Source organism: Neopsephotus bourkii, unplaced genomic scaffold (assembly GCF_033783945.1).
Source record: "Neopsephotus bourkii isolate Nb327-2 ecotype Australia unplaced genomic scaffold, CSIRO-AGI_Nbou_v1 NB_168, whole genome shotgun sequence".
NCBI classification, from domain to species: Eukaryota; Metazoa; Chordata; class Aves; order Psittaciformes; family Psittacidae; genus Neopsephotus; species Neopsephotus bourkii.
In genome coordinates this window covers 18,916,343-18,932,090 of record NW_026900684.1, presented here as the reverse complement: position 1 = coordinate 18,932,090, position 15,748 = coordinate 18,916,343, and the positions used below count along the sequence as shown (strand labels likewise).

The following is a 15,748-nucleotide window of genomic DNA, read 5'->3' as shown; positions in this document are numbered from 1 at the left end:
ATTGTAACAGGAACAAGATCACAAGTCCCCATTCTGATATGCAACAGAGCAGCTACCATGTGCCAATAGGGTAGTGCTAGCTACTGAGAACAGCACTTCCCAAGAGATTATAGAGATGACAGCCTGACCACAAGTTGTTAAGGGCTCTCTTGTAAAACTGAGACATTAGTTCGACTTAGATTAGCCCTGCCAGATTCTGACCTGGCTGTTTGCATCCTTCTTCCTGAAATTATCTTTGAAGTCTCAGTGAGAATTGGTGTAACAAGGCTCTCTGCTACTTAGCATCAATCTGCTATCTTCTGTCTCCTCTCTGGAGCAGGTCTCTGGCCACATGCAAAACAGCAAATGCACTGAGGTCAAACACAACCTGACACACAAATGTAGTGGGTTTCTTTGCAAGTGCTCTTAGGTTTCTTGAGATGAGGAATATTAGGAAAATAAAAGCTTTTAATATTGTTCATCTAGTGGAGTCTCCTTCTCTGGAGACATTCAAAACCCGCCTGGACACATTCCTGTGTAACCTTATCTAGGTGTTCCTGCTCCAGGAGGGGGATTGGACTAGATGATTTTTTGAGGTCCCTTCCAATCTCTAACATATTGTGATACTGTGTGATACTTGACTAGCACATTAGCACTGCTCTCAATAGCACCATCTACTGCCTTCAGGATAGTAGGATACAAGTTCTGCGTTATAAATATTGGAGATGACTAGTGGAATGAGAAGAGAGAATCTGAAGAGGTTGCTTTCCTCACCTCCTGGCAGAAGTGGTGCTGGAGAGCCATTGCATCCTTCTGATTCACAACACAATCTCCTGGAAGCGGTATGGCAAATCTGTCAGTGCTTTGCAGACCTGTTTTCAAGCTATTGGGGCCCTCTTTCCAGACGCATGTCACCAAAGCATCCTGTCTGAATTAGTAAAATATACCAGGAATATTATTTCTTCCAGCCCTTTGCCAAGTATTCTCCATTTGCCTCTATCAGTCTTTAAGCCCATCATCATCACCTTCTCCATGAACAATCCACTGTGTCTGCCTCTCTGCAAGGCATTACAATGTGATTTCCTTTCTTTCCTCACCAAGATAGACGCTGTGGATGCTCTTGAACCTTCCTTTGGGGACTAAGCTAGGCAGGGGAATACAGATGGAGAGACACGGATATGGCTGACCCAAACTAAAATCATGAACTGCTATAGGCCATTGTGGGGTTTATTAACCATACAATGCACATGTTTAAACAGGAGACCATAACAGTGCATTATCTGAACAGCTGTCTGAGTATTAGGGATAACAAGGTCCCTATCCTTTGCACAGGTCAGATTAATGGGGGTCTGGATATGATGCAATCTTTAATTTCTTTTCCTCTCCTGGGATACCGTAAGTCTTCGGACATCTTGGCTCTGCAGAGCCATAATCCGTTGTGTAGTCTATGAAGAAAGGGCTCTATCCCAAAGTGGGTGTTACAGAGATTCCTGGATGCTCCAGCCCTACCCCTGTAACTTAATTATGGAAAACAACCACCTTATTAGCCACTTCCTCTTGTCAAAAGGAACAAACTTATCTTATTTCTTTTGTTTAGCCTTATTGTGTGGTTCCAGGACAGGATGTCTTACTTAGAAATCTAGGGGTTTTTTTAAAGAGCAATTAAACTTCTCATGCTGTTGCCAGTTGTTCTCCAGCATTCACAGAGTCACTGCTATGCCCCAGGGAACTGAGAAGGGGAAAAATATCATAAGCAAGGAAACAGAATAATCAGAAATGGCCAGCATCAATGTGGGAATAAGGAGTACCAGGGGGAAAAAGCAGTAGTTTCCAGTACGGCAGAGCCAAGGCCAACTGGGATATGGACACAGATTTTAAGGGGGAGTCTCTAGTATCTCCAAATGGGGGAACCATGCGTACCAACCACACAGGAGGGCATGAAAAATACCTCAGCCAGCTGTAGGTACTTAATGTCTCTGGGGGTCCTCATCATCTCCAGACCCTGGCAGAAAACAACAACTGGTTCAGCAGTGACTGCGGTTAAGGAGCAAGTGCTGGGGTGGGATGAACAGAGAGGTTGTGCCATCATGCTCCTCTGGCTGAATCTTTTTCAGCAAGTAAGCCAGCCCAATAGCCTGGCACATGCTTAGGGTCAGACACTTAGCCAGAAAAATCAAAATGCTCTTTGTGATAAATTACCATGTGACTCTCTGGAGAAAACTGTTGTGTGATCCCATCATTAAGGGCTGTATAATGGTGCATTTGCCTTTCGGGTCAAGTTAAAGCTGTATAGACAGCCCTCATTATAGCTCCTCCTCTGTTCTGAGTGTTTGGCTATTTAGATTAAATAGTATTCTTTTGCTGCAGAATTTGGGGGTCTTCTATAAATTTATGCCATGAGAAAGTAAGTGACAGCAGTTTAAAGATCTGCTCAACAGAAAAGTAAACATGAAAAAACAAACCCAACCAAAAATCCACAAACAAACAGTTGAACATATCAATCGTGCCTGGATTTGAAGATTAGATATCTTCATAGCTAATACCAAACAGGAGAAAAAAAGAAGTGCTTACAAGATACTCAGGACCGTGTCTGAATATTAATTATGGAGCTGACTTAAAAACTGAGATGCTTCCATGGGATGCTTCTATTGTCTTAATTGTAGTAATGGTCTCATGGGGAAGTAGTGATGCTGTGAACAAACAACTTAGTCCTTGGGAAGGTCAATTAAGTGGCTAACCCATGATTCAACATTGCTAAAACATTGACAAGTGCTTGTGGAGTATTACAGCACTGCTAATCACTGTGGAAGCACTTAGGTATTCACTGCAAGCAACAGGAGGCAATTTTGCTATTGACTAGTTCATGGGCTTAGCAAGAATTCACCCCCCTTTCTCCCCATCAGTATACACGGCATATTTTTCAGTTCAGTGACTTTCTCCAGCCCCCATGCTGCTGTCTTGCCAGGCCATTAATCATAACTACATCTAATTGGAATTCTTCTGGGACCTGTTAGCCTTTGTGCCATTAATTTGGCTGCCCATGAATCAGGGTGGCTTAAAAAAGGGGATTTCCCTCTCTGGCCCTGAGCTGCCCAAGCACTGGTGCCCCTCTCCTCAGGAGAAGATGTGCTTACAGTACCCTGATGGATGCCTGCTTCTATCTATTGCCAACCTCTCTAAAAAACAACAGCAAAGATCAGCCTGGTTAGTGCAAGGCAAACTCCAGGCTCCTTCTTCATACTCCTGCAGAGGTGAAAATGCCTCCAGCCCATTGGCAATGACCTGTAAGTTTTCTTTGAGACTCCCTGTACTGATAGTGAGGAAGGATCTCTTTTCCACCCCATTCAGAATAGTGGGAAAGAAGGATGTTGTTTGGGTAGGGGAAGAATAGAGAATGGGTTGAGCAAGCCCACGAGGTTGGACAGATGAGAACATGCACCATCGTGGGCTGTGCTCTGTAATCCAGTGTGAAAACAATTACCAGCAAGTACTTGCAGCAGCCAATGAGTTAGAGACCTGTGAAAATAACCTTGTTTCTGCTTTCTCACCTTCCCCTAACAGGACTCATCAAAGCAGATCCAAAGGAGCTGAGCAGCAGTGAGGTCCTTCAGCAAGTAGTGAATGTCACTGCTGCATCCCTATGGTGGTTATCATATACCTCTGTATGGCATGTTGGCTTTTAAGTGTTGGTTTAGTATTCACAGTGCTAGAGCTGTGGTGTTATATGCACCTACCAGCGTACTTGAATTCACACTTTTAGGAGCAGAATTCTTTGGAGAATCTAAACTCCCCTGCAATTCCATATCTGTCTTCAAAAATTGGTCTAGTACCACCAACAATGGGTATCCTTTGAGAACTAAGTACTGAGTTGAAATTCCTGTCCAACTGCCCATGTTTGTGTGGTGTTCTGGGTGGATGATGGGTAGCAGTAGTTGCCTTCTGCAGAGCCACAGCCATGCGTGGCCACTGCTTTGGGTGTTCACAGGGCATAGTCCCTCCTCCTGAGTTGCAAATGAAGCATATAGAGGTCTTGCTAGAAGGACACTGCAGGATCTGTCAATAGCTTCACTGTGAAATGGGGAGTGTGCTCCTTTCCTGTCATGGTGAATACAGCTATTCAGTGAAAATGGGCTTTATAGTTGCAGTGCCCAAAGCTGACAATTGTACATCTACATCCAAGATACACTATTTCTGCTGACCTTGGCTGGTGCCTGTATGACCCTCAATACACTTCTGGGCTGTGAAACATAAACAGAATTATCTGTGCATGGAGATTTTCTGTCTCTGCTGAGGACAGGCACAGCAAGTGGCAACAGCCCCTGTTGCTTTATGTCCTCTTTTATAGGCAAGGGTGCTGCAACTCCAAATCATTAGGCACTGTGTGGGAGTGATACAGTAAAAGTGACCTTACAGCCTCTTTGAGCTAGTACAGGCACTAAGTCAGTTGGCAACTACACCAGGAAAAGAAGGCTGTGGGGGGAAAAACCTAAGGGTAAATCAGAGCAATCAGTCACATCAGACTCAGACCTGTGCATGTCTGTTTTCTGTTCAGCCAGGCTCTGACAAGCAGAGACGTAATGGGGGAGAGCTGCTTCCTCCACTGCTTCCCACAAGAATTCCTGGGCAAGAATTCTCTTTCATTCTATAGCAGGAAGCACACTCTATGTGTGTGCATATGTGCACGCTGGTATGCCTTTTTTGACTAGCTGACATAGCAAAAAAGCTGAGTTGCAACCCAGAATTATACACTGTACTTGGAACTCCTGAGCTGTGGGCAGTAAGAGATCATGAAATGAGTCTAAAATCTGTGGCTGAGCACCCCCTGTGAATCCTCCTGATAATCAAGCTTTTTTAAAAGCTGCATGAAAGAGCTGAATCCTGTGCAAACTCAAGCTTGTTGAGCTGCATTTCCAAGACACTTGTAGGGTAGCAAAAATGTGGAAGACTTGTCTGAGGATGCATCTTCTCCAGAAAAAGAAATTGTTATTCTAGGTGCCTACGATATTCAGAACCTTGTGTGACTCACAGATGAGTGAGCAAGCAGGTAGAAGTGAAGGATTTTGCTGCAGTGCATAAAAATTCTTTTTTTTTTTTTCTGAAACAGAATAATCATGTAATGGAATCATTGACAAACAGGCTCTTCAATCCCAGTTTTTCTCCACTTGGAAAAGAATTACTTTTCAAATAATTACATGGCTTTTACTATAGCTTGGGTTCCTGAAATGCCTCCTGGTTTGTCTGATTCAACCCTTGTCTGATTTATTGAAAGCAATAATTTTAATATTATTTATTATTTTACCCTTTAATTAAGCTTTATTCCATTTATGCATTGCAAAGTCATGTCTGAGTTTTCTATGGTTTACACTGTTGCAGAACTCCTTGCTCGGGCCTGGCTGCTCTCCGAGTCATCCTTTATTTGTCTGTCGTGCTAGTGGGTTTTGGCACTGAAGAAACAAGGAGGCAAGGCCATTACCCAAGAGGTTTACAGTCCAAGCAGATGTTAGCAGCCGGGCTTCTTGAAAATTTCCAGATGGACTACTTTTCAGTGGAAAACAGCTTCTTGACTAAATGAGCATGTTTGTGGAACGTGTCTGTTCCCCATGGATAAGTTCTCTTTTGCTGAAAAAGGGAAAGTCCCAAACTCAGGGAAAAAAAGTATTTGGAAACTCAGTTCCTGTAAAGCAGTGTGACCTGGGGTTGTCATATCATGTGTCTTTCCTTATTGAGCCTCCCCTTGGACCATGGACAGGAAAAAATCTAATGGATCCCTAGTGCTGCTTCCTGCTGCATCAGCATTCCCCACTACACAGCCCACCTTTCAGAGTAGGTAGGCTTCTTGTCTTTACTCCTCCATCCAAAAAGCTGCTCCAGAACTTCACTAGGTTTTAAATATTTTTATTATTTTTAGCCTAAAATTATTCACTAGCTGTATATGCCAGTTTGGCTTCTTGATAATGTTATCCCATACATTACAGCTCTCTCTCTCTGGTGTACTGTGCCAGTAAGCAATCATATTTGATTTCATTCTTCATTTTGCAACATCAAACTGAATTTTCTCCTGCCTATTTCACCCTGTTAGCTCTTTTCTGCACTTGTCTTCATTTAAATTAATCTTTTCATGAAGCAGGACTGAAGACAGTAATGCAGCTGATGGTGCCTTGAACAGCAGACTTGATATCATTTTGATTCAGCTGAAAAGACACTCCACACAATCCTAAGATTTTCACTAGGGTTCCTTATCATATAACAGCCAAAGCACATCTTTGACTTCCAGCTAAAGCAATTGATAGGAGCAGGAGTCATCTGGCCATCAACAAGAAATGCGATGTGGTTGGGGAATTTCAGAGTTGAAATACTTTATTTTCAGCCAAAATGGCATGTGCTAACCAAGATCTCTCCTTGGTACTAGCTTTCAGAGCAATGAACAAGCCCAGTAAAGAAATCTGTAAAACCTGGACAAAGTCAGATTTTCAAAACTTGCCTCTCACACAACTCTGAGTTTTGCTTGGCTCCAGGATGCACAATTACCAACAGAACAGGTAAGTCAATGGTTTTGCTACAGTTGATTTTTGAAGGCCATTTGTGTAGGCTTCAGATGGCATACTAACTTTTGCAGTAAATCAGCTTGGCAAATGGCATTCATTCTCAAAGTGCTTATTTTACACACTTGGTAAATGACTGATAAATTAAAAATACAAGTAAAACCACCTCATAGGGCAACAGCAGCCAACACAAGATCTTCCTTCTTGCCCCCGGCAGAGCAGCTGAGTAGCCACAATAAGGCGTCAGATCTTTACTAAGAAGCTTGACTTACGCTCTCTTGTGGGCAATGACAAATTCCTGATAAAACAGAGATTCCTAAAGCAAGTTCAGATTTAACATAAGCGTTACATGTTTGCACCACAGTGCAAATTCTCTCGAGTGGTTTTCATCTCCAGCGCCCAAATACTGGTTTATGGGATTCTCTGCCCATACAAATGAACAGACAGGATCCTTCAGCAGTATCAGATGTGGCTGTCTGCAGTCTGGTACTTGAAGACATTTTTTGTTATTTACACAGACTTGTATTTTCAAGACAACAGTGAAAACCACCACATGTGTAGAAGTTTTATTTAGGCCCAGCCCACAGATTTCTTTCCTTCTGATCATGCTTCACTTTACCAAGCACTAGAAGATGTATGACTTTTGTTGCTTCTTTGGCTTGGCTCCATGGTTCATAGCCTCTTCTGAGGCAACATTTGCAATGTTCAAAGCCAGTAAGAACAAAGTTTTCTGACTGACTAAGAGAAGCTCATAGTCATGGTCCATTCTGGGTGAGACTTCACAGTATTTTGAGTTGGCAGACATGTGCAAGTACTTTTTTCCCCCAGTTACACTTGAAAGGGGGTGAATAACTCTAATTTGCCAGCTGGTGCCTCAACTTTGAGGCCACCAAGTACAATTGCAACAGTCAGGGCAAAGATCTTGTGCTTTGTGGCTACATTTCCCTTATTGCAAAATCCTCAGCAAAGAAAATGAATAACTTTGGTAGACTTTTGAGGGGCTTTGAGCATTAGTTGTGTCAGCAAAATCAGGGTTGTCTCCAGGGATGCTGGGGAGTATCTTCTTTGAAGGGAAAGGCTTTTACATCTGTAGTGCAGTGAGGCAATGGAAAACAGAAGGTTACTGAAGAGCAGAAAATCCTGACTGCTGTGAGTAGTTAGACCTCCTGCCTTCTGTTGTTTTTGCTGCCAGCCATCTCCTGTGCAGGCAGCAGTGGGGACACAGCTGCCAGCTTTGCCTGAGAAAAAGCTGTGACATGAAGCTCACACTCACAGCAAATGAAATTTCCAGGCAAAAAAAAAATAAATAACCTGGTCTTCTGCATGTATCTGGCCATTGAGAAATAAACATTTTAAAATTAAATATTGGACAGAACATACTTTCCTAAAAGCAAAGGAAAACCAAAACAAACAAAAGGACTGAATGCTTCTGATATAGTCTGCACTGTGAAAATGTAACATCATGTAATCATTAGTGTTGGCTTTCACTATAACCTCTGGTAACTAGAAACTGTCCGAAAAGGGAAATAGTTTCCATACAAACGTCATAACAAGGTTATCTGTACAACCTGAGCATGCAAGCCCCAGTCCAGAGGCTTTAGTATACAAACATAGCACTAGTCTCTCAAGAAAGCGCCCCCAGAAAAATGGACCCAGTACCTGTTCTGATCTTCACAGAGCCCACACCTCTTGCCTTCAGTTTTACTTGTAGTCCTAATCCAAAATTTACCAGTACTCTATGAAATTAAAATACTTAAGCTCAGGTGTTCCCTTGTTAAATAGGGTCAAGAAGAGGATGTTGTTCATAAAGCATGGCATGCAGGTTTCCTAAACTGGTTGTCACAGTGCTGGAATGCAGACCCTTTCTACACCAATTTAAAGAAAAACTTTGGAATGGAATTTGGTTGAGATTTTTAGAAACAATTTTTTATTTTTTTTCCCTTTTGACCAAGACAGGGCCCCTCTTACTGAAGTGGCAGGAGAACTGGAGGAAGGGGACCCGGTATGAGACTAGAAACTGCATGGCAGCAGTTACAGAGCTAAGAGGACACGCCTTATGCATCCCTGCTGGTTGGTTCGTCGTGAAACTGTGGCTATCCTAGGTCACGAAGTAGGGCTTTATTCTGCTCTCTCGCAAGCATGCTCTCTTGCCACAAGATGGGGATATAAGCACGGGTTTAGGCCACGTATGAAAACTTTCCCTGCAGGAATGCATCTCCATGATGCTTGCCCACTCAGGGACCCAGGTAAGTTGCTCTTCCTTAAAGCATGTATGCTGGCAATATAGATTAATTAATAAATAATAGCTGGTGGTCTTCTTTGCTGTTATTTGAGGGAAGCTTGGGTCTGAAACAATTCTGTTTCTTATCTTTGCTGAAATCAAAACATCTCTGTAATGTAGTTGGCCATAAGCCATTTGAGGTCCTTGCAACTCTATGTCAAATTCTGAATCATTGCCACAATAGTAAGAGGCAAACCTCTCTCTAAAAATATCTATGTGAATTTATGTCACTAAGTAGAGATTAGTGAGCTAATGATTAGTCACCTAATAGCTGACTATTGACTTTAGTCTGCTAAATCAATCCTAAACTTACATAAGCTGATTTATTTTTTGTTTTCAACTTGAAGAGTCATCAAATGCCCACAGATGTTCTCTCCCAAGTGGCCAAGGGGAGAAATCCAGGCTCAAATGTGGCTGGGACAGGCCCTTGCCCTGCAGGTCTGATGTTTAGCTGGCAGTGGTTAGCAGTTTGGCTGAAATGAATAACAGGCTGCTTCATAACATAGCAATGTGCAGCCCCTGAAAGGTTTTGGTAGAAAATATCATGTCACATGCATATTTACTTTCTTTATGTTGCTGTAATGAAGTTTCCATCCCTTCCGAGCTAAGGGCAAGTGTTTAGTATACTCCACCATTCCTTTAGCCAGAATTTTCTTGGACCTAGCACACATGCAGGGGATTGAAAGGCACCTGAGTATTCAAAATCTGTCTTTCATCACCAATCTTATGACGTTATCCAATGTTATCCTTTCATCACCAACTTGAAACCACTGGTCTTTGTGAATAGCTCTAATCACTCTTACAGGTCTGATCCAGGATACAGAAGCTCTACAGAGATCAAATGCTGAAGTGCTGTGATGAAATTTGTGTTTACAGTTATCTGTGCGGGAAAGAAAGCAAATAGGGAAAGGAGAGGAAGAAAATGAAGCTTCACATATCAGAAGCTTTAAAAAACCCCTTTCCTCTCCCTTCCTCTTCCCCTCAGCCCATGCAAGGTAGCTATGGACTTGCTTACAAAAGCAAACAAACAAACAAAAAAAATGTTATTTTTAGCTATTTAAAGATGTTTAATCTGTTGACAAGAAGAACATCCTGGGGGAAAGTCATCCTTCTTTTGACTCCAAAACAGAGTCCATTTTGGTTTAGTGGCAGGAAATGTTAACAAGCAAAGATACACAGAAAGCTGATCAATTTGGAACTGGCAGGGAAGAAGGCAACAATTTGCCCAGCTGCTTGTAGAAGTTAGTTTATTTATTTGTTTGTTTATTTGTATTAATTTTGTGTTCTTCAGTGCTGGCTCCCAGAGGAGCAGGGTGCTGGGCCCTGCTGCTAGCCCTGACCGCTGTCAGGCTGAGCCCAAGTGTTGACACCCAAGCGCCAGCCTCTGCACATTTTTCTTTGTAAGGCAGGCGTAGGCTGTGTTATTGAGGAGTTAAGTCCTCAGAGGCAGTTTGGCTGTCAGGCGGCATTTAGGCAGAAATTGTGTAACACACTTTCTTTCTGCTTTTAGCCTCCCACATACATTTAACAACCACCATGATTTTTAGTATGACTAAAGTTAATTGCTGTAGTATAGTTTTGGTTTGGGGAGGGGGCGACATTTCTGTGTTGTGCTACAAGCTGGGGTGGCAGCAGCAGTAGTACTCCTGTTCCTGGTACTCTTGCTGTTTTAAAAATGCAGCTTTCCCTGGATCACAACCTAAATTATCACACAGTCTGCAATGGTACTGTTTCTCAGCACAGCTGAATTACTTAGATCACCAAACCCTCAAATGTCAAAGTTTTGCACAGGCGTGTTTAACTTTGTTATTAGATAAGCCCGAAGAAGCCTGGTATTATTTCAAATAATTTTGAATAATACTGTAATTAGTATGACTGTCTCCATCTCACTGATTCAGTAGGCTGGTAACCCTGCTGCTTAAGTATACATTAATTTTGTACTCACCTATTTGATAGCTATTAGGTTTTCCTTGGTTCCTTATTCCTTGGTTCCTTATCCTTATAGTTGTATTCTACTGAGCCAAACTAGTTCAGTAATACTCAATTCTTCACATAAATGTCTTGATCAAAGCAAATTCAGAGCCAGGTTGGACAGGGCCTTAAGTAACCTGGTCTAGTGGAAGGTGGCCCTGCCTATGGCAGGGGGTTGTAGCTAGATGATGTTAAGGTCCTTCCCAACTCAAACCATTCTATGAATCACATGCTTTGCATTGCTCATCTTGTTTATTTGGAATTTTTTTGTTTGGTTTAAGGGATTTTTTTTTTTTTAAGAAGAAAAGTTGTCTTGTCACTGCTTTTTGGATGAGAAGTTACAGTTAGTTATACAATGATAGAGAAGCCTGTCAGTCAGATGCACTGTTCTGGCAGTTTCCAGCTGCTCTTGCACGCTTCTTGATTTGTCTCCTCCTTTCACCTGCAGCTGCCAGGTCTTGCACCATACTGGCCACTGGAGTATGCCCCACATTTATTTGGACAGGCCTTGCTATGAGTGCCCAGGAAGCTGACAGCACATATACTGTGGCTGGCTATGTAGGCTAGCCAGGAGAGAACAGAGTAACATTCAAGGATAGCAGAGCTGGCAGCAGACATTTATTTCACAGCAGCCTGCTTTTATGTGGGCTGTTTTGAAATGAGTGCCGAATTCTGACGTCACAGTGGAAATGGTGAATAATAGTCAGGTTAAAGCAACATAATGCATAGCAGAAATAACAGATTATTCACAGAATTGGTGTGAGGAAGTTCCTTTGAACTTTTAACACTACCCCAGCTGTTCTTGCCCTCTGGGACTGTTGTTTCAACATCTGAGGTTAAATGACATTTGTAAACAAATGGAAGGGAAAAAAACAAACATCTTATTTTCCTTTCTTAATTAATTGCATGATTCTATTAGCCTGTCCTTTGCAGTGCATTTACACTAGCCTTTAGCTGGTATGTGGAATTAGAGAGTAGATGATGGAGGTTATCTCAGCCAGAGAATATATTCTGTTGCTGCTCTTCCCTCCCCCCCCCGGAGGTAGACATGTCAAAAAGCCATTAAGTGCTTCTTCCACACAGATGTCAACAGTCAGCAGTGTAGCTGAGACTACAGGAAACAGCTGTGTGACCAAACGTAGGTAGATCTGGTATGTCATAAAAGCGAGTGATACTTGTGGGTCTCATAGACTTCTCATCAGTCTTTCACAATGCATCTGCTCTGATTTGAGTTCTCATGATTCCAGACATATTCATGACAAGTTGCATCAGTATTCACCCTGCAGTTGTACTGTCCATGCAGTCTAAAATTCCTCAGGAGTAGAAAAGAGAGTTTTTTGATGCGCACCTTAGTCAAAGAACATGAAACAGCATAATGGGGATCTTATACATAGGTGTGCTCTTTGTTGTTGTATTTTAGGAGTTTTTTGTTTCTCTGTGATAGGCATGCCTGCTTCTCATTTGTTATTTTCTAAGGGGTTTTCTGAATTGCTTATGGGAGAACAGTGGAGGTTTCCTCAGTAGGGTGCAACCTACAGTCAAATACCATAGCTTGTCTTCACTGATTTCTGTGATTTCGCCAGAAGTATGTACCGGTGTTCCCCATTCATCACACCTTTCTTTGGAACACTCATCCTGTAGGGCAGTGGTTCAGTGAAGGGAGAGGAGAAAGATCGGGATATACAGAGACATGTCTCTCTGGGAAGGGTGGAAAGTGTAGGAAGGAATCCACTTACTTGTGAGCTGGGACTAAGGAAAAGTTTGGGTAAATCTTACTCTGCCCTGCACAGGGAAAGCAGGGGTGCAGATTCAGAAAATTCACAAGGAGACAAAGGCATTGAGGAAATTTCAGTCTGGTTTCCATTCTTTGGCCATGCAGGAGACGAGTATGCTGGCCTTCAGCTCTCTCAAGATTTTAAGCAAGTACAGAAGTGTCTTTATTAACTCAGAGAAAAGTTATCCGCATGTCATAGCCCCAAGTGCTCTGGTGACTTAATAGAATTGTGACTTTCCCACTAATAATAGCTGTGGTGGAAACATACTGTACTCCAGCCATAATACTGGCCCTGGGGCTGCTGCCACTACTGCTTGTTTTCTTATAGAATAGTCTTGCTTTTTATAGAATGAGAATGTATCTGCTGCCTCCCAACATATATTTATAAATGCCTTAATGCCATAGCTGCTGTTCACTGCAGGTTCATGTCTGAACTCTTCACCCCTGAAGTCCCAGGGAGCTGCAATTTCTCATCATTCACTCTCCAGATTGAAGCATGCCACTGAGTTATACTGTAAAGCCGTACTTAGGACTAAGAAGAGACCTGTATGTGATTTATGTGAAAAGCATGTTAGAGGCTTACAGTAAAGGGAAATAGAGGAGGGCAGCTCACCGTGAAAGTCTCATAGTGGACTTAAAAGGAAACTCCAATGCCATAGTCTAACTCTCTGTTGTAAACTTGCAGGCTGAGGGAGTAGTCATTTCTGAGTAGACCAGGTTAGTGAGGAAAACAAAAACTGTATATGAAGGAAATTCTGATTACAGTAGTTAATAAATTGTGAATGTAAACTGAAACCTGCAGCTATCATTTTCGCTCTGATGAGAGCTCAGTAAGATGTTCTTCCACCTCCCTTTTTCTCTGCTTTCCTTTGTCCCTGTAGCAGAGGTGGGTATTTGAGAGGCATTTTCCAAAGACCTGCCTCATGCTAAGGTCCTGCTGAGCAATGCCTACATCTTAGCTGATACAGAAATAAACGTGTGTACGTGCTTTTCCTCCACAAAGAAGGGTAAAGCATTTGAAACACCCACAACTCCACACTTCTTCTGAGAAGTGCTTTAAATTCCTAAGACAAACACTGTTTCCAACCTGCAGTGACCTGGAGAGGAACACTTGGGGAATGAATTCCTCTTCCCATGGCTGCCACGAGCTGTTTGGCTGGCAGTCCCTAGCTATGTGGGTTGTCCTCCCCTCCTTTTTTCGCTTTAACCTTTCTCTCATTTTACCGACATATCCCTAGATGGAAAATCATGGCGAAGGGGGTGGGGGTATGTTTACACCACTTCAGGCTTTCTGAACTCAGGCCAAATGTCGCACCGCATGGTGCTCCCTGCTGCGCCCTGGCACGCTTGGCTGTGCCACGAGGCTTCCCTGGCACTGGGGTTTTATTTTGCCTCCTTAACTTCACTCCACGCCACGCTGGCCGGCTCTGTTAACCTTTACGTGTGCGAGGGCAAGACGCGCTGGCGATTTCCACCATAGCCAGCTAAAGCTATTTGGCTGAGAGTGGGTTTTGTGGTGACCTTTCCAGCGGTGGCCCGGTTCTGATCGAGCCCAGACTCTCACACAGGCAAAGTGCCTCCTCTCCCAGCTCAGCACCGAGCGGAGGCTGCCGCCTGCCAGCTCCCCGGTGATGCGGGGGTCTTCCCTCTGGCCTGTCACTAACCTGAGCCACTCCTGAGGGAGATCCCTCCCCGCCGAGCCCTCCCGGCGGCTCCCGCGAGAGGGGCCGGGGCAGGCCCTACTCCCCCGCAGGCCGCAGGGGCGGGCCGGCGGGGCGGTGAGCTGGGGCCGGGCCTCCCGCCTTGAGGGGGCCGCCGGGCCCAGCTGAGGCGGGTGCTCAGGGGAGACGGCGGGAGCCGGCCCAGCCGCCAGCCGGAATGGGGGCCGGGGCGCTGGCCATACGCGTGAGTAGGGGTTGGGCGGACGGGCAGGGCAGGGCCGGGGCGGAGGCGCTGCTGCCAGGGGAGCTGCCGGTTACCGCCGCCTTCCCCGGGGTTCCCTGCGAGGCGGGGGGAAGAGGAGAGGGGTCGGCCTGGGCCCGGTGCCTTCTTCGTCCCAGGCTCTTTCCTTCTCCCTTTTCGGCAGCTGCCGCTCCTTGGGGGAAAAAGTGAAGATTAATCGAGGCGATTCCAAGCTTTTTTTCTCCCCGTTTTTAACATTTTTTCAGCCAGTGAGCAGCGGCGCTGTATTATTCCATGTGTTAAGGTTGTTGGATGAGTGGAAGAAGTGCTTCCCCGTGGCATATAAATAACTTTTCTCAACTCCAGTCGTGTGTCTGGGTGGCACTTTGCAAATGAAGTTTTCGTGATGCGTAATAGTTGCACTAATATTTGGTCAAATTTTTCCTGCATAAAATCCGAACTTCCGTTTGTAAGATCGTATAACATTGGCCTCTTTGTTTCGGAGCTGTTTTGAGGGGGTGATTTAGTTTTGACTTTGGTTAGATGCATATTTTGGATAACTGCGTAACTGTTTTGTTCCTAGTTAGTGCGTTGTCTCCACATCGTGAAACAGGCTCAAAAATTTCCTCTGCTGCTCTGTGGACATGAGAAACGTCTCTTGGTTCTCTTGTAATTGTAAAATTGTGAGTTTCCCCAAGTAAATCCAGCTCTGTTATTCAGGCTTTCAAATGATGAAACGGAAACAGGCTGGAAACCTGTAGCTGAGTAAGTGTGAGGCTAATTGGAGACCTTAATTGGAAAAGCTCTCCAAGCATCACAGCTGCTCAGGAACTGCTCGAAGGACTTTTGCTGTCTTCTGAGTTTAAACAAGGCTACCTGATTTTTGCCTTGGCATGTGTCTGCCTGGAGAGAAAATCATATATTATTAATTTAATCCTGAATGGGAGCATCTGTTTTTAAAATAGATGTGGTATTTTAATAAGTTAGTCAAGTTTTAGTTCAAACACTGATGTGTGTACTGTTTATTGTAAATATTTATAAGGTGATTAGAATAATGCTGGTTTTATTTATATATGGCAGTTCTGTTTTGCAAATAATAAGACATATTTATGATATTTATACAAGCCATATCTTTTGTAAAGATCAGGTAAGTGTTGCATAGGACCTGGGATTACAGAACACACGAGCTCCAGGGAGCTGTGGTTGATGGGAAAAACACAGCAAAGTGAGTGAACTGCTGGATTCTTTTATATCTGAAAGGACAGTCGTGCTTAATAACAGCATCAGTGAAGATGTTCA

General features: G+C 43.6%; 1 protein-coding gene across 4 annotated transcripts in view; it reads left to right on the top strand.

Annotated features, from left to right (window-relative positions):
• The first annotated feature begins 14,214 nt into the window (after positions 1-14,214).
• Positions 14,215-15,748, top strand: part of FAM13A (family with sequence similarity 13 member A) — a 134,363-nt gene continuing 132,829 nt past the window's right edge. The window contains exon 1 of one of the 4 annotated variants that reach the window (XM_061374618.1): positions 14,215-14,452. In XM_061374618.1, coding sequence (XP_061230602.1) covers positions 14,426-14,452 — 27 coding nt within the window. In that variant the 5' untranslated portion in view covers positions 14,215-14,425. The remainder of the gene's footprint in view (positions 14,453-15,748) is intronic. The other 3 variants (XM_061374627.1, XM_061374636.1, XM_061374646.1) reach the window with 3 other exon arrangements.